Source organism: Coenobita brevimanus, chromosome 13 (assembly GCF_032717465.1).
Source record: "Coenobita brevimanus isolate Jiangsu-jjx chromosome 13, ASM3271746v2, whole genome shotgun sequence".
In the NCBI taxonomy this organism is placed as follows: Eukaryota; Metazoa; Arthropoda; class Malacostraca; order Decapoda; family Coenobitidae; genus Coenobita; species Coenobita brevimanus.
In genome coordinates, this window is record NC_136966.1 from 48,996,923 (window position 1) to 49,018,893 (window position 21,971).

Sequence of the window (21,971 nt, forward strand, 5' to 3'; positions counted from 1 at the left end):
CATAGCTGTGTTATGTATTAAGCAGTGCAGTAGTAGAAGTTATTGCATAATTTCTCTCATAATGATTTCAGTCTACTGTATATTTAATTCAACTTTCTTGCAGAGAGTAGAAATTGAGCTAAACACGTGTTCACAACTTGTTCCAGTGACTCTAATTGTTGCGAAGGTAACGTGTGTGAAGTATGCATGGAAATGAACCTCTTAATATACCCAAGAGTTTTATGATACTTGCTTTTGTTGTTACCATCCTTGATGAGCCAGTAGGTCAAGTAAATACTTAGTAACATTATGCAGTGGTACTGAAATTGGGTGACTGTGGTTCATATCTTCCCAAATCAGTCCATAAGCATGAATTTCTGGGGAGCTCAAAGAAGTCAATAAATTTTAATATCATATCATAATATCATAATATAATAATAATATATCATGATATAATAACATAACAATCTCTGTTTTGTATTTGGTATAAATTATCTTCACATTCATGGATGCACATTATGCAAAATATATGTAATTACATTGTTACAGTGCAGCATGATGTTGTGCAGTACTGTAATATCCGGTAAAGTATTGATTAAGAGTAATTGTTTTAGACAAGATAATCATGTAAGAATACCCCTAATATCTCTTCTTTATAGTTCTGGAGATAGATTGAAAGCTAATGTCATGAACCTTCAAAATTAGGTGATATACAGTATAGTACTTTGTTTGTGAACTACTGAGACCATGTAGCCACACATACATCAGATTATGTTACAGATTTTTGCCATTTGCTGTTGCCAGTAATCATTGATCAGTACAAGGTCCATCCACTTGACACATTGCCAGCCTTTTAGTGTGAAGAGAAAAAATCATAATGACAAGCTGTTTCTCAAAACCATAAGAGAATGTAAAATTATTACAGTGCTGGATAGCAATTTTAACATTTTAAATAATCCAAAATGGAATGCAACTCTGTGGTAGGTGGGGGCGCTCACCATCCACTCACTCGATGTAGTGCTACTGTCAGATGTCTGCCCTTTCCTCTCCTCTTCTGTCTTTCCTTCATTCTTTCCTTGTCCTTCTGCCTACGAGTGACTTTACACTCCCTCTTCTGTCTTTTGTTCCTTCATTCTTTCCTCTTCCTTCTGCCTGTGGGTGACTTTACACTGAGTGACAAGCCAGATAGTTTCCTGTATGCTAGGAGACCATTTACTATGCTGGGTGCTGGGTGGTAACCATATAACCAAATTTTGGCACCTGTTGGTTTAGTGGGTAATTATTACGCTCCAGTCGGATTGAGCCAGTGAAGTTTATATCCAAGGGGTGGTTGGGGTTAATTGCTTATGTAATGCCACTCAGGGATGAGTGAGGCTGGTCACTTTCATCTTAAATGTCGGGACCAACTGCCTAGCCCCAGGCTTCTAACCTCCTCATGGGACAATGTAGGAATGGATGATGGATGGATGGATGAATGCAACTCTGTGGTGAAGGCAGTAGAAGCAATTTACTGGGTACTTTAGAATTGGCAAGTTTGATGGAGAATTGCATGGTTACAAGATGACTACACAGTAGAGATGATAGTGGAAAATATTTAAAAGATGTACAATATTGGCAAAAAATATTAACACATTGGCCACTAGATAGTGTACATATGAATTTGTCTGAGTTATTTGCCATTTCCAGGCAATTGAGAGTTCAGAGAGGTTACTCATATGTTTGGCAGGCAGCCAGAGGGGTATTGTGCAATGCTTCCCCATGATCCTACCACCTCAGTGCCCCATTGAATATGTCTGGGAGAGGACATTCACCTACCTATTTTTTAAATCCACAAAATATTCAAATCACGTCTATTATCGTATTCAGTTTTTATCCACTGGTATCCAAGTATCTCAGCATGGAGGAAAGGTTTGGATACTCACCCTTAGACACCAGAAAGTGCCCATAAATTATATATATATATATATATATATATATATATATATATATATATATATATATATATATATATATATATATATATATATATATATACAATTTATATATATTTATATATATATATATATATATATATATATATATATATATATATATATATACAATTTATATCTATATTTCTATTTATGTATATTTATATATATATATATATATATATATATATATATATCTGTTTAGATAGATAGATATAGATATAAATATATATACATATATATACAGTATATATATATATATATATATATATATATATATATATATATATATATATATATACAGTATATATATATATATATATATATATATATATATATATATATATATATATATATATATATATATATATATATATATATATATATATATATATATATATATATATATATATATATATATATATATATATATATATATATATATATATATATATATATATCTGTTTAGATAGATAGATATAGATATAAATATATATACATATATATATATATATATATATATATATATATATATATATATATATATATATACTGTATACATATATATATATATATATATATATATATATATATATATATATATATATATATGCAGTGCTGGGCAGATGCGCAAACACTTGCACAAAGCGCAATTGCGCACTCTTGCGCTCCGGTGATATCGTTTGTGCATTGTGCACCGCACGAGACCATGCGCAATTTTGCGCTTGCGCACCTGCCCTGTGGTGCGCAATCCAAGGAACACGTGGTCTTCCAGGGGACACATGGTCTTGGGAGCTTCCCGCATGGCTAGACAATGGATGGGGGAGGCTGGGGGGGGTCGCGAAGCTGGGTTGGTGGGTGGAGGCAGGAGGGAAGGAGGTAGTAGCATTTCTTAACCCTTTAACCGCGGGCATTGTTTTGCCCCGACTGGCCTCTCCCGCTGGGGTTTCAGCCAAAATGTAAACAAATTTTAAACCTTTTTATAACTCTGCACAGAATAAATCTAGAGCAAAAAATAAGGTACCATTAGAAAGTACTAACCTTCGGCTTTGCAGTGATGTAGGTTTCATGATTTCATTGACTATCACTGGATGGGCAGTGCCGTTAGAAGTGAGCGATCTAAAATCACCATTTTTCGCTCACACACCATTACCTTCGCTCACACACCATTACCTTCGCTCACACACCATTACCAAATGCCAACCTCATTCTGATAATAATACTATAAATATATATGAACACTGCACATATGATAAACACCCACTCTGTGTTCACTGAGGCAGATAAAAGGCACTGTAATTGCCCGCACTTCACTGCCATATCGGCAGTGTTGTAATCACTATTTTTCATTCACACACCATTACCAAATGCCAACCTCATTCTGATAATAATACTATAAACATATATGAACACTGCACATACGATAAACACCCACCCTGTGTTCAATGAGGCAGGTAAAAGGCACTGTAATTGCCCGCACTTCACTGCCACATCAGCGGTGTTGTAATCACTATTTTTCGCTCACACACCATTACCAAATACCAACCTCATTCTGATAATAATACTATAAACATATATGAACACTGCACATACGATAAACACCCACTCTGTGTTCACTGAGGCAGGTAAAAGGCACTGTAATTGCCCGCACTTCACTGCCACATCAGCGTTGTTGTCACTCACACAGCTGGACAGATACTGATGCATGTTGGTCAGGGGTGGGGTGGGGGGCCCGGGGGGTGGGAGGAGGGAGGTAGGGGTCGGCTGGAGTGAAAGAACTTAATAGCTACTCTCCCTTGAAACAATTGGCGCACGGAAAAAACGTGGGGTATTCAAAATATTCACAAACATTCAAGAATGACACCTGCGGTTTGGTCCAGTTTTTGCAATGTCATTCTGAGATGACACCCACGGTTAAAGGGTTAATATGCTTCAACAGGGATAATGCATTTTCAATATTTTTAAATTATTATTATTAGTAAATAATAATAAATATACATTATTTATTAAGATTAGCATATCCAATTCCTTACAAAAACCATTAAAACATATTATTTAAATCAAATATCCACAGCCTAATAATTTATTAGGCTGTGGATATTTGATTTAAATACTCTATTTTCATGATTTTTTATTTTTTGTAATGAATTACATATGCTATTGTATATCTTTATTGAATTTTTAAATAAATTGTCTTGACAAGACAAGAGAGAGAGAGAGATAAAGAGCATTATTTTGAGAGAGAGAGAGAGAGAGAGAGAGAATAAATACGGGAATGGGAAAGGAGCGTCCCTTTGAGTGAGGAGATAAGGCATAAATTTCGTCCCTCTTCTCTCTCTTATTCTCCATTCCTTCCTTCCTCTCTCTCTTATTCTCCATTCCCTCCCTCCTCTGTCAGAGAGAGAGAGAGAGAGAGAGAGAGAGAGAGAGAGAGAGTTGATGATACAGTAATCACGTGATCTTTGCCAATGCCTTGGTAAATATAGGCTGTTTTTCCTGGACAATGACCTACTGTACCTCAGTCACCACGGGTGGTGGGCAGGTTGCTAATTTAGTAATTTATTTAAAGTGTTCTCTCCATCTGCTCACTTTTTCTCCCTTCTCCACTAGTAATCTATCATTTAAACTTCTCTACTAACTTCACTACCACCCTGTCTTACTCTCTTCACCTCTTTCCAGAACATTTTCTTGCAGTCCCTCCACTTTACACTCAAATTCCTTCCAAATTCCTCATCCACTCTCTTCTTACTCTCTCTTACTAATCTTTTCACCTCTCTCTTCCTTTCTACATATAATTCTCTCTTCCACCTCTCAGCGTCTTCCACGCCCATATTTCTCATCCATTCATTGTATGCTTTTTTTCCTTTGTGCCACAGCCTGTCTCACCTCTTCAGTCCACCACGCTGTTCCTTGCACCCCTTTCCATCTTCTCTTCACCCCACACACCACATCACATGCTGCACATATTTCTTCTGTGAATATCTTGCACATACCTTCCACATCCCCCATCTGCTCCAGTTCAAATATTTACCCAATCGTTCCTCCACTTCTCTCTTTTATTCTGCCTTTTTCTCATCCTCATGTAACCTTCCCACTCTTCTTGCAACTACTCCTTCCTCCCATCCTTCCCTTCTATTTCTCCATGTTACTTGGATCTTGATTCTGGCCACCACCAAGTAGTGGTCAGAAAGTCCATTCCTCCAACCTCTATAAGCTCTTGCATCCATTACACATCTTCGCACCCTTTTATCCACACACACATAGTCAGTCACTGCCTTCCTTTCATTCAGTTCACCACCCACCCTTCTCACCACTTGCCATGTATACCTGTGAATCATTTCGTGCCTGAAGAGGGTATTGGCTATCACCTACCCCCGTCCGGCACAAATGTCCACTAACGCACAGCCATTCTCATCTATCTCAGCAGGCACACCCCACTCACCAACGATTCCATCCACCTTCACATTCCCTACTTTGCCATTCATGTCACCAATCATAAACACCCTCTCATTCCTTCCAAAGTTTTCCATGCACACTTCCACATTTGTCAAGAACTCCTCTCGCTCTGCTTGCACGATCTTGCGTTGGCGCATACACGCACACAGTCACCCACATTTGTATTCCAACTTTCAATCTTACCCATACAATCCTTGAGCCAAGTGATCCATACTCTCTTATGTTCTTCTTCCATACTGAGTAAAATTAACACAGAACCCCAACTTTCCATCATCATTCTTTCATCTGTGGTGCATTACATACAGAAGGTTGTGTTTCCATGCTACAAGTACTCCATGCATCCACCCACTCCACACCAAAATCCACATCAGCTGCTGACGGTATCTGAAGGTAGCCATCTGATGCAAATCTGGGTCATGCTGTGCTGCCAAAAATACTGTGCTTACTCCTGACTTCCAGGCGAAGTTGGAGAGATTCCAAATGATTAACTAACCAAGTGTGATGTGTGATTAGTGTATATTATGAGAGTATTATAAGTGATTTTAAGCAAATGGAAATAAATACAGTAATCCCTCATTTATCTGGACATAATAGAGTCAAAGCCATGTCCACGTAGTGGCAACATCCGGATAAAAAATACTATTTCCCTACCATACCCAGACCCTACCTATACCGAACCTCCAACCTATACCTAACCTATTTCTACAGTACCTATGCTTAATTTGGTGGTGTTTTCCAGTCACTCAGGCATTTTTAGACATCAAAACACACGTAGGAATATCCAAAGTAATGCTAAACACCAAGAGAACCATTCAGAAAAACACTGAAAACCAAAAAACACCCTACCTATACACTACTGTATGTACAGTACCCCTCCTTATTTTTGCAGTGTTTTCCAGTCATTCTGCCATATTTTGACATCAAAACTTATTTAGGATTATCCAAAATTTTCAGCACCAAGAATACCATGCAAAAAAAAACATTGAAAACAAATAAACACATTACCTATACACTACTGTATGTACAGTACCCCCACCTAATTTTAGCACTGTGTTCAGGTCAGTCTGCAATATTTAGACATCAAAACACACATAGGAATATCCAAAGTAATGCAACACAAAGAAAACTGTGAGAAAAAAATACTGAAAACCAAAAAACACCTTCCCTATACACTATTGTGTGTACAGTGCCCCATCTAAGTTTGGCACTGTTTTTAGGTCAATATGCCATAATTAGACATCAAAACATACATAGGAATATCCAAAGTAATGCTAAACAACAAGAAAACCATGAAAAAAAAAGAAACTTTGAAAACAAAAAAAACACCCAACCTATACACTACTGTATGTTCAGTACCCCTCCTAATTTTGGCACTTTTTTCCAGTCGTCCTGCCATATTTAGACATCAAAGCACACATAGGAATATCCAAAGTACTGTAATGCTAAACACCAAGAAAACCATGAAAAAAATAAAACTGGAAACCCGAAAACACCTGACCCATACACTACTGTATGTACAGTACCCCTCCTAATTTTGGCACTGTTTTCTGGTCATTCTGACATATTGTGACATCAGAACACACATAGGATTATCCATATTAATGCTAAGCATCATGAAAACAATGCATAACTCACAAAAATCAACAAAAAACCTGAAGATGGTTTGAAAATCAGTTATCTGTGATGAGTGATTGCTCTCGGGGCTCAGAAAAAATTCTGTAGCCAAGTATGCCACTGGAAATTGCTTATATTGGTATAAATGGTATACCATCATCTTCGCTGGTGTTTATAACATAAGCTTATAAAAACATATAAAACTGATAAGTAAAAGTACAGAAATGCAGTGAGAATAAAGAGTTCATGAGTAAAACTTACCTTCATATAACTTCCCACCATCATAGTGCAAGATTTTGCTAGCACGTTCCAAGAGCTGAGCGTATGTCTAGATGCAGAATTTCAGGAGCTTTCTCGTGGTCATGTCAGAATTTCAAAATGACCAATAGTAGTTGAATAAATCACAAAAACTTTGAAAACTCACAAGTCAGTGTTATCACCACGGAGATGGGTAAGGACTGAGGGAGTGAAAGGGGAGCCGGGAGGGTATGGAGGAGGGACGGGAGGGGGGGAGAGCGAGGCTGTGGGTAGGATTCTCCCCCTTCTGTCAACAGGTGGACGGGCTCTTTTACCATACATTTACTTGTGGCTTGCAGTCTGCTAGATGCTGAGCGCCCATGTGGAAGAACACAACTTACGGTGACTTGGGGTCTTTCGACGTTCAGTGGAGAGGCGGACAGCTGCTGTCACCAAACTTGCACTCGTGGCTTGTGGTCTGTTTTCGATGGTGATGGCAGTTGGGAAAGTCTTAGCCCGGTGACCGCGTGACATTGAACATTCGGTGGGGATGTGTACAGATGTTTTGACACCATTTTCGGGTTACAGTCATATTACTTAGGTGCTGGAGTTTCACTGGGAGTGATCGGATGAGCGTGCAGCTTTGACCATTCAGTACAGGGGCAGATGGACATTTTAGCTCTGGTTGTCGGTTACAGACTACATCCCGCTCACGGGTTGAGCCCAGCAGCCACGATACCGAATGTTTGAACATGTCGGCTGGCAGGTAGAAGTTCTTGGGGACTTTTACGTCTGGATAATAGCAAGTAAATTCGGGTAATGGTTTAATAGAGCCAAGGTCCAGCATCCAGATAATAAACACATCCGGATACTAAGCGTCCGGATAAATGAGGAACTACAGTAATAAAAACAAGTAATGTAAGGAAAATAATGTAAGAAACGTGGGATTTAACGTAATTAGTGTGACTTTGTGCAGCATGAGTGTTTATTGTGCCTTATGTGAGTGTTTATAGTGCCTTATGCCAATATAATAAAAAAAAAAAAAAAAACATGAATGTGAAAATACATAAAATTAGCACGGAACTCCAACTTCCTATCATCATAGTTTCAACTGTGGCCGCATTACTTAAACCAGATTGTTTTTCATACTACAAATAATACATGCATCCACCCGCTCCACACCAAATTGGACTCTCTATCCACATCAGCTGCTAGCAGTATCTGAAAGTAGCCATCTGACGCAAATCTGGGTGTGCTGGACCAAAACGCCTGTTTTCAGGTGGAAAACAGCTGAAGTGAGCACCTTTTCTATCACTACGCTTGTTTTGACCACTTTTCAAGTCTAATGATGGAAAAAAAAGTTGAAAATGGCTAGCACTGTGGATCACACAGCCTCCCAAACCCTCAGCACTGGGTGCCAAAAAGCCTACAAAGGCTCTAGCATGGAATGGGATATTGAGTGAGTGGATGATGGGCATCCCCATCAACATGCTTGCATTTGTCTGCCTTGATCACCTAATGGTAGCTATCCATGTTGCTCGATCTCTGGCAACCTCCCTATCCAGTTCCTCATCCCTGAGGTTACGCTCTATGACCTCGTCTCAGGTCATTTTTTTTGGTCTGCCTCTTGCAACCTTACCCTTCTGCACCCTGTTGTCATTCTCCATCTTCTCTACATGTCTGGACCATCTGAATCTGTTCCTCCTCATCACAACACCAAATTACATTCCAGTCCCATCCTTCCTCTCAACTCTTATATTGTAAACCTAGCCCTCCCTCCCCCAGGCCTGGCATTCTGGGGTGCACTACACATCCACTTAATCATGATCATTCGTGTATGTTTGAGCCTATGAGTATCCCTTTCCTTTACTGCCTGGGTCACACTACCATACAACATTACACTCCTAAAACATGATGCATACAAGAATCTCGTAGCACAGAGGGAGAGCCTTCTCATTATTAGGAGAAGCAACAGGTTCCCGAACTTCCTTCATCCACTCGTTATGCTAGACGCAGAGCTAGTTCCAGCCCCAGTTCCAGCACATAACATGTCCCTTGAATAACAGAACTCCTCCACACACTCAAGAGACTTTCCAGCAATATCAATCATTTCACATCTGTCAAAATCAGTGCTCTCTCCCTGACACATCATACACATGAAATGAGCATTATTTTGCAGCCTACTTCTGATACCACTATATCTCTTATGCATCCACTTGTCACAAACTCTGCACAAAATGGAGTTACATGTACTTCCCTTACTCTTATGGAAAACTACACAGTGCCACATTCTCTTCACAGTGGCAGTACACCACCAACTCTAAATATCATCACCTTCATTTGATCCACATTTACTCTCAGACTCTTTTGTCCCATTGAATTTCACAACTTACTAATTCTTTCCCCAACTCCCTATCATGCTTTGTAATCAGCACCGAGTCATCAGCACACAACATCTCCCATGGGAGTCCCAGTCTGAAGTCACGTGAGAGAGCATCAAGCACCATAATAAACAGTAAGGGACTCTAAACTGATGCACACTAGTATTCACCGAAAACTCATCATTCATATCTTCTCTCACTCTCACTTGGGTGCAAGCACCCATATACAATACATGGCCATAACCACTCCAACCAGCCACTCCTTGATCTCAGGCTTTCTTATTGCCCACTTCACAACCTCCATAGGGACTGTTATATCAGTAAAAATAAAGGACAGCTCCCCTTTCTTTCTTATATATTTTTCCTGAAGCTGTCAGACAATGAATATAGCATCAGTGGTCCCTTTGCCTGGCATAAACTCAAGCTGCATCTCGTCAGTATTCACTCTTTCTCATATCGTACCTTCTAGGACCCTCTCCTTTGCCTTCATTATCTGGTCCAAAAGCTTTTTGCTTCTGTAGATTTCTCCTTGCAGGGCATCGCCCTTCCCCTTATACATCTCTGCAATCACACTCTTCAGTCAGCCGAGTGGAACAGCACACTCATATGTAATTAGATTTATCAAATCGGTAATTAACCCCACTCCTATATCTCCTGAGGCCTTCAGCATTTCAGCACTCAACCCGGACACATCTGTCGCCTTCCCCAGTTGCATCCTGCCTGTTTCCCTGCACACATTAGCAGCATTAATCAAAGTCCATTGTGTGTATGTATGTATGTGTGTGTGTGTGTGTGTGTGTGTGTGTGTGCTGCTGACTGATTTATTTATGTATATCACCTGATGTTTCTACAGTCTACTGTGATCCTAATTTACCATACTTCTACATTACTCATTGTGGCACAGATAATTTGGGTTGTTATGAATCTCTTATTTGTGAAAGATAATATTATGGAATTTGATATTTGTGAGAAAACTTTAGCCTGTGAAACTACAGTTGTTTCATGTATAAAACAGTGAAACACCAAGCTAGCACCAGTAATTTATAATTGGACAACAGGAGGTTTCCCTGTGGCAGATACAATTGGCTGACATTAGTAGCTGGAGTAAGATACAGTACCTAAAATGTCAGCTGTGATTTAACCCACAAACAACAGCTTGGGGAAAATCTGCAGTGCCCTGGTGTGAAAAAAGAAAAAGCTTCACCAGCTGATCTCATGGTCATACTGATGGGGAATGTGGTTAAGTACAGTATATAATTATGCGTCAGGTTTTAGGGTGGTATGTGGAATAGTTTAACTGCTGCAGTGCCCAGAAGTTAATAGCTTTTCAGGATATATGTATCTGCACATTTTTAATTATCCACAAGTGCCAGTTTTATGGGTATCAGATGGAAAAGAGCATGCTGCAGCATTGGTATGGAAGTTTCCAGGTTAGTATCTACTACTACATACTACAGCAGTAGGGAACATACACAGTAAAGAAAATATAGTTTTGATTGGTGTCTCTTGATTTATATCACAGTCAGAATGATGTCCTCTAGTAGGGTAAGTTGCAGTTTATAGGTTAATGGTTAATTTAGATGATGTAATTTTTAACCCTTGACTGACAGGAAATCTTCCCCTAGTGTAAGTAAAATTACTTGGAATGAGCCTTAGTAAAAATACACAAGTTATCAGCTTTCATTTAAGGGTTAAGGGTATCATTTTTTTTTTAATTAAGTGCCTTTATTTGTTTAAATATGGTAAAATTAAAAGAAGTGAGATTAGTAATAGGTCCTTGCCTTTGATTCCTTCTTTTTTGTATGAAAACTTGAAATAGATTATTCCAGCACTCATTGTTAAATCACAGTGTACAATAATTGTTGAACAGCTGAGAGAAGCTCTGGTTCAGTGCCTAGTGATGAGTCAGCATTTCCAATTTGTCTCTGCATAAGATTTTTAAGTGTTACTTGTACAGATACAGTGGCTGAGAGAATCTCCAGTTCAGTGTCTACTGATGAGTCAGCATTTCTTGTTTATTTCTGCATAAGATTTTTAATATTATATGTACTGATACAATGGCCATTTATAATATTAGTAATTATTATGTGTCAAAGATTGTTGTTAAGTTAATTAAAAGTGTTGTCAGAGAGTTTGATATTGATTACAGGGGGAAATGTCTTACAGATTGTTAATGTTAATACTGTACTACCTTAGTTTTCCTGTAAGATATTGACCTTCATATGCTTGATTTCAGTATCAGTATCTCCACCTAACTTATTCATGGTGAGAGTTCAGGATCCTTTAGTTCCTTTTGTTGAATTAGACCTGTTCTCATCATAAAATGTCACTGCATAACCGAACAGTATTGTGATCCCCACTCTTAACATATGGAAGTGAAGCTTGGACTCATGTCACAGTGACACAGGTCATGAGTATTAGGAATGAAAGTGAGTTATTTGAGAGGAGTATGTGAAGTTACATGGAGAGACAGACAGACCAATGAGGAAGTGATGGGGTGTTGTGGTGATGATATGGATGTTCTGAAAAGAATCAGAAGAATCTTGAGATGGTTGAATCACATGGAGAGAATGAAGAATAAAGCAAGACTCTTTGTGATTGAGGTGGAGTGGAGGAGGAAAAAGAGGAGACAGAGGATGAGATGAAGCAGTGGGAGACTGAAGATAAGCTGAAGGGATGGCATGGAGATTGTATGTAAGGAAGGTTGTGAGATGGAGGAAGTGCAGTGTGACGGCAGAGGACAAGGTGACATGGAAGTGATTTGTTTGTGACCATCCCCACCAGGATTAAGGTATCTGTCTATAAATAGACAGACTCACTGTACTTTATTCTTTCTTTTAAAAGTCAGTCATCACCAAGCTGTGCAACTACTGTAATGTGTTAATCTTGGGTACCATATACAACAGATCTGCATATGACATAACTGAAGCCCATTGTATAGGAGCTAATACGATAACCCTGTTTCCATCCTGATCCCAGCTCCCCCCTCACCCTCCCTCAAGACTGTTATGGCCAGATATATTGACCAATCCTTGTAGCATGCCAGCATTCACTGAGTTGAAATTGGAACATACATCATCTACCTTTACTCTATTTTTCTGTTGCTGAGATATGAAATCAGGGGGACAAAAGATGATAAACTATAGCAAGGGAGTTTGGATAACAGGGAATGGTGCCACACAGTCTCAAAAAGCCATCATGGGCTATTGCACGGGTTTCTCCACGTTGGTCAGTTTGCTGATGGATGATACGAGTAATTAGATTGGGTATCTCAACAGCAGCCATACTGTCTGTCACAAAGTAAGTTGTTGGATTCAAGATGTTTGACAGTGTGCTTATAAATGACAGTCTCAAATACTTTACCAAGAGAAAATGTGGTAGCTATTAAAGTGTAATCAGAGTGATCAAAGGAACTTCCCTTCTTTGGAATTGGGTGGATATTGGCTTCTGTTCAAGAATTAGAGAATGAAAAGATATGTATTCATAGTCTGAATAATTTAGCTAGACCAGGAGCAAGTTCTGGGGAACACTTTTTCAAAGCTTTTGGAGGAATTTCATTTGGACCTGGAGCTTTGTTGGTTGTTAAATTGTCTAGGATAGATTTTCTGTATCTAGTCTGTATCTTTGGTGAAGCACTTCTGGGAGAGTCAAGTTCTAATCCAGGAACATTCTTACTGACCTCCTCTAAGGTAGGATTTCTGGTGAACATACTGGCAAAGAATGTTGATCTTCCATGAGGATCACTTACATTGTTTCCATCTGAAGATTTTAGTGGGGGAATAGGTGATGACTATTTAAAGTAACTATTGAAAGAACTGAGAGTTTACCAGAACATTCTCTTGTCTTTAGGATTATTTAATAGTTTGGGTGCTTGATTGTGAAGAAAGTTTGATTTGGCGAGATTTATTACTACTTTTGTGTGGTTTCTGGCTTTTTTTAAGTAATTGAGGGTTTCAGTAGTTTTTTTTTTAACTTTAAGTAAGAGTTATATGCTGAAGACCTGGGTCATCGTTTCGGCACAATTACAGTCGGACCATTTAGAGGAATCCGATCCTTTAGTAAATTGTTGACTGGGTATGAATAATTCCATACCAACTTGTATTAAATCATTACTGTGGGACAGGGTAGAACTGTCAGTGGAAAAGGAAGACTGCCATAAAATATCAGCCAGGTAATTTCTAAATCCATTCCAGTCTGCCCTTTGGAAGTGCCTTGTTGTCACCCCAACTGATTCAGAGTGAGAAGGGTTGGGGCAACTGATGAGTGAAGCTTTGATGAGATTGTGGTCAGAGGATCCAAGCGTGGCAATATCTCTGTCCTGTACTGATCTGGGTTATTTGTCAGAAATGGTCCAAGAGATAGGCACTATGGTCAGGATTATCTGGTATTCTGGTTTGTTGTTTTATCAGTTGCATGAGATCAAATGATTCCGCAAACATCTTGCATACTTGACAGTTATCATCAGTCCTGGCATAGTGCAATAACCATTCTACATTGTCATCATCATCATCTAATCCTGTGTTGCCCCATGAGAAGTGTAGGAGCCCAGGGCTAGGCAAGTTGGTCCTGACATTTAAGATGAGAGTGACCACCCTCACCCATCCCTGAGTGGCATTACATGAGCAGTAAATCCTAACCATCCCATGGATATAAACCTGCACAGGCTTAATCTAATTGGAGTGCCGTAATTATCCACTAAACCACCAGGCGCCATAATTTTATTATATAGTTACCACCCAGCGTATTAAATGGTTCCCTGGTGTACAGGAAACCTCTAGGCTTATCCTTCAGTGTAGAGTCACCCATAGTCAGAAAGAAGAGGAAAGAATGAAGGAGAAAAAGACAGAAGAGGGAGTGTAGAGTCACCCATAGGCACAAGGAAAAGTAGAGAATCAAGGAAAAAATGACAGAAGAGAACAGAAGGAAAGTAAAAAGGAAGAGAGTAAAGGGCAGTCACCCGAGAGCAGCACTATATTGAGTGAGTGGATGGTGAGTGTCCCCACCTACCGCCATATGGATGTTAAAATCACCCAACACACTAATTTCATTAGTAAGGGTGAGGTCAATGTTGGTCAACTGTGTGAATATGGAGTCAGATACTCTGAGTTCTGATGATGCATTGGGAAGCGATAAAGTGTACAGATGTACAGTATTTGGTTATATTAGGGTAATTTAGTTTGTGTAATGAGTAATCACAATTTGTAGAAATGAAGTTCATGATAGTGTCAAACTCATATTTTGAGTTAATATAAGAACAAAGTACCACCCTTCCTATGAAAGTTAGTGAAGAGATGGTAACTGGGAAGACTGTATGGGAATAAGTTAGTAGAGGGAGAGTTTAGGGTTTCTGTGAGGAATAGGACTAGAAAAGACACTACTAGCTTTTCATATAACCCTCCAACATGTCATAAAAACATCTCAGCTAATACTGTTACACCATTCCTGAATTAGACAGCCCTCACGTGTATACAATATTGACAGTAGGTATTAGCACCTAAGCAGACATGTGAAGGAGAGTGGCACATCTGTATCATATAGATGCAGTGATCCCGTGGTTATCACACATAGCTGGTACCAAATATTGGATGTGATAATGGAAATGAGCAATAATGAAAGCACAGAATCGATGGGATTTTTCCTGCTTGGTATTAGACATCTCAAGTGCAATCCCCAGTTTTCCCTTTTATGACAATTCAGACCCACTAAATGCACACATACTGTTATGGTAAGTATCAGAAACACACATAGGCATGGTGAAGTGATAACAAGGGCACAATAAGGAAGAAGCATGTACCATAATGAGATGAGATTGGCTTGAGGAAAGTTTCCAAGGCTATTGGCTGGAGAAGTAGTGGTCTCCACTACCTGGGATTAACTGCTTGAGCAGGAACTCAAAGCCATCAGAAACCACAGACACTGTGCCATCATTGTTGGCAAAGACCAGCTCGAGTGTTTGATAATGATGGTGTTTAGCCAAAAAATGTGCGATAATAGCAGGAGTGCAGATTTTCTTCTCACATTGATTATGAAAACCACTATAACCAAATGTACAATAATCAAAGGATCACTGTACACATGGAGCACATTATAAGCACCTGTTTAGATTACAGTATTAAATTCTATCTGTAAGATGATGCATTTTATTTTGTTTCTTGTTACAGTCAGATTATTTTAGTCAGTTAAGGAGACACCACCTGAAAATTCAGTTTAGGAATGGGTTTGCATTGCGATGAATGGGGGATGTTATTGTAGACATGACCTTCCCTATACCAGTCATTTCAGTGCCATTAAAACCAAATTTTTGCATCCCATCAGCATATCCCTCTACACAAAAGATATGTAGAGCATAATTTGTCACACTGAATGATTGATACATTGTCAGTTCAGTTACCCCACAATATGTGAATGTATGGAACGTCAAAAACTGTAGTGAGTATTTTCCCACACAAATTGATACTCTCCATTATTGATCAGTTGAGTGTGTTCTTAGGAATTCATCTCCCAAAAAGATTATACAAATGGCAGTGATATTGTTCATAATGCAGTTTTTTCAATGCACTGAAAGTGTACATATTCATTTATATTGAAAAACAGGTTTTGACATTGTACTGTAATTGTTGAGAGATGTATAGTATCTTCTTTGCATTATTTTGTGTGTGCTAGCCCTTGCATGTTCCACAACCTTGTCTGCTTGTTGTGTTTCCAGAAATTATAGATGATGAAAGTGTTACTGAGTGAAAAAACTATGCCTTCATTTTTTATATAAATTTTTAATGTTATTGACTAACTTTTGGCATATGCATATTTATCTTACTTTAACCCCTTCAGTCTGATTTTTAAAATTTAAAACCACATTTTGGCTTCCTCCAGGCAGTTTCATTCAGCTTAAGTGAGAGATCTCAGACTAAAGGGATTGGAAGCTTAATTAGAAATCTTGGACTAAAGGGACTAGAAATATCTCCATTAACCCTGTCATTCCCATATTTTCTTTCTTCTTTCCACCAGATTATTTCATTCATTTGAAGAAACTCTTAGACTGAAAGGAGGTAAACATTTTTAAGAATACGGTAGTACATAGTGTACCGTAGGAAATATTCAAAATTTAAATAATATTCTACTGTAAATATGAAAGTACATGTAATGCATTTTTAGTACAGTGTTGATGGAGTATAGAATTTGAATTATGCATAATAAGTAGTATACAGTTGCATATGTCACATGATTATCTGGAGACTCTTAGTTTAAGTATGCAGTCTAGGCATATGGGTATTGTTCAACCTTGAGAATATGCTATAGAGATATTCCATAGTATTCCTGAATAATGGGATTCAGTCCAATTAAGTTAGGATTTGTAGATATTAAGCTATCCAGTCCTTTGAACTGTAAAAATTCAAACTTGTTTCTTTTTTCATTGGGGATAGTAGCTTGGAATATTCATCCAATGGTCTTTTAATGGGCTGCAAAGTTTAGGTGTATAAAAGAAACATTTCTGTGTATAATGGCCATTAGCTTAACAACTTCGCCACAATGATACACTAGTTTCAACTCTTTCTGCCATCAGATGATTTTATTCAGGCCAGGAATTATTACTTATTGAAGGGGTTATTGAAAACTGTACTTAACCTCTCCAATTCAGAAAGTCCTAAGCTGAATAAAACCATGTGGTGGAATAAAGAATAAACTGAAAAAACATCATTGAGCTGAAGGTATTAATATCATTATAAAAGTACTTGCAAGTACTGTACGACTTAACACCTTCAGTGAAATACTTTTTTTTATCTGGACTTTTATATTGGTAGACCACAGTCCACACCCTTAATCACAGCAGTAAAGAAGGTACAGATTTTTTTGTACTGCATTTAAAGTGAGGATCTTAAAGTCTGTTGAATGATATCACTGGGAAGAGGGTTGGGATTTTTAGCATTTACTCATGATTTTTTTTTTAGATAAAGTCTTGTGCATTATTTTCTTCAGGACTTTGACACAGTTCGTGCAACTGGGGACAAAAAACTGTCAGAGTTGCGCACATTAGGAGAGAAAGTTGCTCTGAGTACTTCTGAGAGAGGAGGCAAAGCTCTTCATGCCACAATTTCTTCTATGGAGGATGCCTGGAAGCAACATATTTTTAATGTTGGTCAGTATATGTGCATTTTTTAGTAAAAAATTACAGCAGTGTTCCATCACATCTTTTGAAGTACAGTAGAAGTCATGAATACTTTTCTGCCCTCAATTTTTTTTTTTTTTTTTTTTTTAACAATGAAAAATGCAGAGTTATTATGAGTTGTACTCTATTATATGCAGTTTCTGAGCTGTATTTGTTTTATTTTAATTGCATGTATTATGCAGGGGAAACGGATTATTTGCGAGGAGCATGTGGAGTTACATGGAAAGACAGACTGACAAATGAGGAAGTGAAGGAGCATTGTGGTGTTGCTGTGCATGTGATAGAAAGCATTAGGAGAAGTACATTGAGGTGGTTTGACCATGTGAAGAGGATGGAGAGCGAGAGACTAATGTGGAAAGTGTATGTGAGTGAGGTGGAGGAAATGAGAGGGAAGGGGAGGTCGATAATGAGGTGGGGTGGATGGAGTGGAGAGGTATATGAGAGACGGATGTGTGAGTTGGGTGGAGGGCAGTGAAATGGCGGGATACAGACAACATGGAGGCGATTTGTTTGTGGCCATTCCTTACGAGATTGAGGCATCTGGCAATAGGTAATGGATAGATAGATAAATAGTATTTTGTTTTCATAATATTGTGTGGAGGTTAGTCAAGTCTCATCAGTGAGAAAAGCACTACATATAATCCTTTATTATTATAGGTGATATTCGTGACAACCTGAATGTGACTCTTAAGCAGTGGATCCAGTTTGAAGAGGACTTAGAATGCCATTCATCATGGTGTAAGGATCAAGAATCTTTCTTCAGAGATCAACCTTTGTGTGGTACATTGCAGGAGAAAAGAACTCGTATTGAATCAGTATCAAAGAAAAGAGATGAAGTTGTACGTTATGAGAGAGATATAGACGTGTTTGTTGACCAAGGTCATATCCTGGTCCGTGTTTCTGGAGTTGAACGTCTTAAGCCTCTCATCACCCAGCTCAGTAACCGCTACCAGAGCCTTCATGTTCTATCTAAAGAAGCTGTCACAAAATGGCGAGGGGTGCTTTCTGATCATGAGGCATTTGAAGAGAAGTTTAAAGAGAGTGAGAAATGGTTAGATACCATTCAGGAGTCTCTTGATGGATGTTTGAATGAGACAGATCCTGAAGAAAAGGAGAATCTGCTGCAATACCTCCTGAGTGAACGCGAGCAAGCAGTGCATCGGCTAGGATCCATAACAACTATTGGAGAGAGGCTCTACCCAGATACTGCAACAGTTGGCAGAGAAAAATTGCGTCAAGATCTAAGAGTCATGCGTGAGCGCTGGGAGAAACTAGAAACTTCGATTATGGAGCAGCAGCGACAGCAAGAGGCTCTGTCGCTGCAACGGTCATCCTTCTCAGACAGTATCCAGGCTGCACGCAACTGGTTGGATAACACTGAGAAAACTGTAGCTGTTGATCCAGCCAACTGGCTGTCATTGCAGGAGCTACGATCTAGACTAGTCAAGCTAAAGGTAAGACACACACGCACACACGCACACACACACACACACACACACACACACACACACACACACACACACACACACACACACACACACACACACACACACACACACACACACACACATGCATGCATTGTATACAATATTTGTTGTGCCTTCTTTTGTAAGACTGGTTTGTTAGTCAAATTATGTTGTATATGAATGTCAGTCTGGCAATACTGCTTACAAAATGGTCCATCTTTCACCAGTTTCACAGCTATTTTCATCATTCTGATTCTGACTCTTATTATGACCTTATCTATATACAGTAATGTATATTTTGAATAACAGTGGTAATATCACACCTCCATCTTACTTTCCCTTTGATTGTTAATAAGGTAAGCATGTATTCTACAGGTGTAGAATACATACAGGTTTGTGGTAAGCATGAATGAAAACATTTTTGTTGACAGCTTTGCATAATGTTCACGTTAAACAGCAATACAACTGTTGTTGTTAGAAATGAGGTGCCCCAGCAATTTTTTTTATTTATCAGTTAGTTATGCATTCGATATGATGTTGAATTGAAAATGTTGTACATATCAGTGTATATTAATTGAGTTATATTTTCTTCTTACTGTAGACAACACTTCAAGATATAACTTCACACAAGCGAGTGCTAGATGCTGTGAAAGAACGAGCTGGTTCTCTACTGCAAGCATCATCATCCAGCAACGACATCAAAGAGATAATAAAAGAGGTAGACCAAAGACATGAATCCCTGGCTGCCAAAACCAAGAGCATCATTGAGGACCTGGAGTGGATGACAGACAAACTATCAACTCACCAAGACTTGAACCTTATGCATGCTGAATGGCAGAAAGATATGTGGGAAAAACTACATTCATACACGGGTAAGCTTTTTATATACGTATGATGTGTTGTGTCTTTGCAGGGCATATTGCTTGCTGTTGTTGTTTTTCATTTTATCACTCTGAGAGAACTGAGAAGTGTTAATGAAAAACTGTCTAGTTTTTTCTTTTCCATAGCATTTACCATATTTTTCTGTTGCCAGACTCTTTGAATACTACTAAATGGAGTGGAACTAAACCTAACAGGCATTTTTATTTGACCCATGTGAGTGTTTTGCATGAAGTACATGTCCCTACTTTTCATTCCCTATCCCTCCTAAAATCTGCAATAATTCCCTCTCCAAAAATGATGCATTGAAGGTTTTCTTTAATTTTGATTAAATTTGCTGATGAGATTACTAGGTGAGTCACCAAGCCTACATGATATGGGCCATTGCTATATGAAAAAGATCAGAGATAAAAATAATTTATCTCACTCATGTGTATGTATACAGTATACACATATGTTGGTAGGTTTTGGATTAAAATCCATTTGTTGACTCAAATGCTGTAGAAAATCAAAAGGTATGTATCCTATTTCAAGCCTAAGATAGGCTCACAGTACATTAATTCACACAGTAGAGACGAAACATTGTCAAAGAAATGCCTTAGCGAGGCACTAAGCTCTGTGTACCAGCTCCAGAGATAGAATATGAGAGCCCAACCCAGCTGCATACTGCTGGTGCATTGTTTGCTCATTTGTCTGTTTACAAAGCCATCCCATATAGTCACAAAAAAGTATCCAGATGTGTGACTGAAGGAAGGGGAACTCATTTCCACTCTTACTCTCTATTTGTGCCCATCCAGCAGGATCCAGTCTTCACTTCCATACCTTAGAATCAAGATCACAATACTGTACTGTCATACAGTGAGTGGATGCTGATTAAAAACTCCAGGCGTGAAGAGCCAGTGAGGTCTTGAGCGTGCCTGTGCATGGAGTACCTAAATGTTATGGGGCTAGGGGAATAGTCCAAGGGCACCATTGTTGTAGGTCTGTACACCACACGTGGGAAGGTCACAGTGATGCTTGAGTAGCACATGACCTTGAAATTTTGTTAACAGATTCATTCTTCCAACAATGTTTTGTTGCTGAGGGTGGGGAACACACATGTGGAGGTCTGTTTCTGTCATCCCACCCGAATCTGTTTTGAAACAGATCCACTTTGGCACTGAGTCTTGGCACAGGGAGATCATTCTGCAGAAAGGGAACATGTTGAGATAAATGGTTGAACATAGTATGAGAGAGGGACCATTCTACTCTACCAGGAAAGAGAGAGAGAGAGAGAGAGAGAGAGAGAGAGCAGTGGCCAGATATATTCATTCAGTTGAAGGTAGGTTGCTTATAGATGTATGTTGAATTGATGAACCAGGTGGAAAGTTGTTTCTGAAATGGAGAGGAGAGCTGAGGACTTTGGGAAGTTTCTTATTTCCAAGCGAAAGTGATCACTGTCAAAGTGTCCATCATGAAGGCAAGAGATCTGGTTAAGGAGTCTCTGACTATGCCCTGAAAGAAACAGTATGACCACTGAGAGATTATTTGATATTGATGAGAAAATTTCTTGTGGAACTTATGCCCATTGTCTTTGGCCCAGATATCTTCTAGAGATTGGAACCTACAACCTTCAGCTGAAGCATTTGTGTGGATAACTCAGAGGTTCCTAACTAGGGGGGAATTCCCCCCTGGGGGGAAATTTGGACAGTTTAGAGATGGGGGGGAATAAGTGGATAGGGCCAAAATGGACAAAGTAGCTTTTTGATGAGTTAGTTGCCCAAAGATGTGATATATTTTATGGTCATATGCATTCTGGCTGGGGGTGGTACTGTCAAAGAAGAGG

The 21,971-nt window shown here is 38.8% G+C and overlaps 1 protein-coding gene across 1 annotated transcript in view; it reads left to right on the top strand.

Annotated features, from left to right (window-relative positions):
* The window catches only part of LOC145415676 (uncharacterized), a 561,483-nt gene that overhangs the window by 141,718 nt on the left and 397,794 nt on the right, over positions 1-21,971 (top strand). The window contains exons 26-29 of the mRNA XM_080284894.1: positions 104-166; positions 17,612-17,771; positions 18,459-19,255; positions 19,869-20,139. Of these exons, the coding sequence (XP_080141020.1) occupies positions 104-166; positions 17,612-17,771; positions 18,459-19,255; positions 19,869-20,139 (1,291 nt within the window). The remainder of the gene's footprint in view (positions 1-103; positions 167-17,611; positions 17,772-18,458; positions 19,256-19,868; positions 20,140-21,971) is intronic.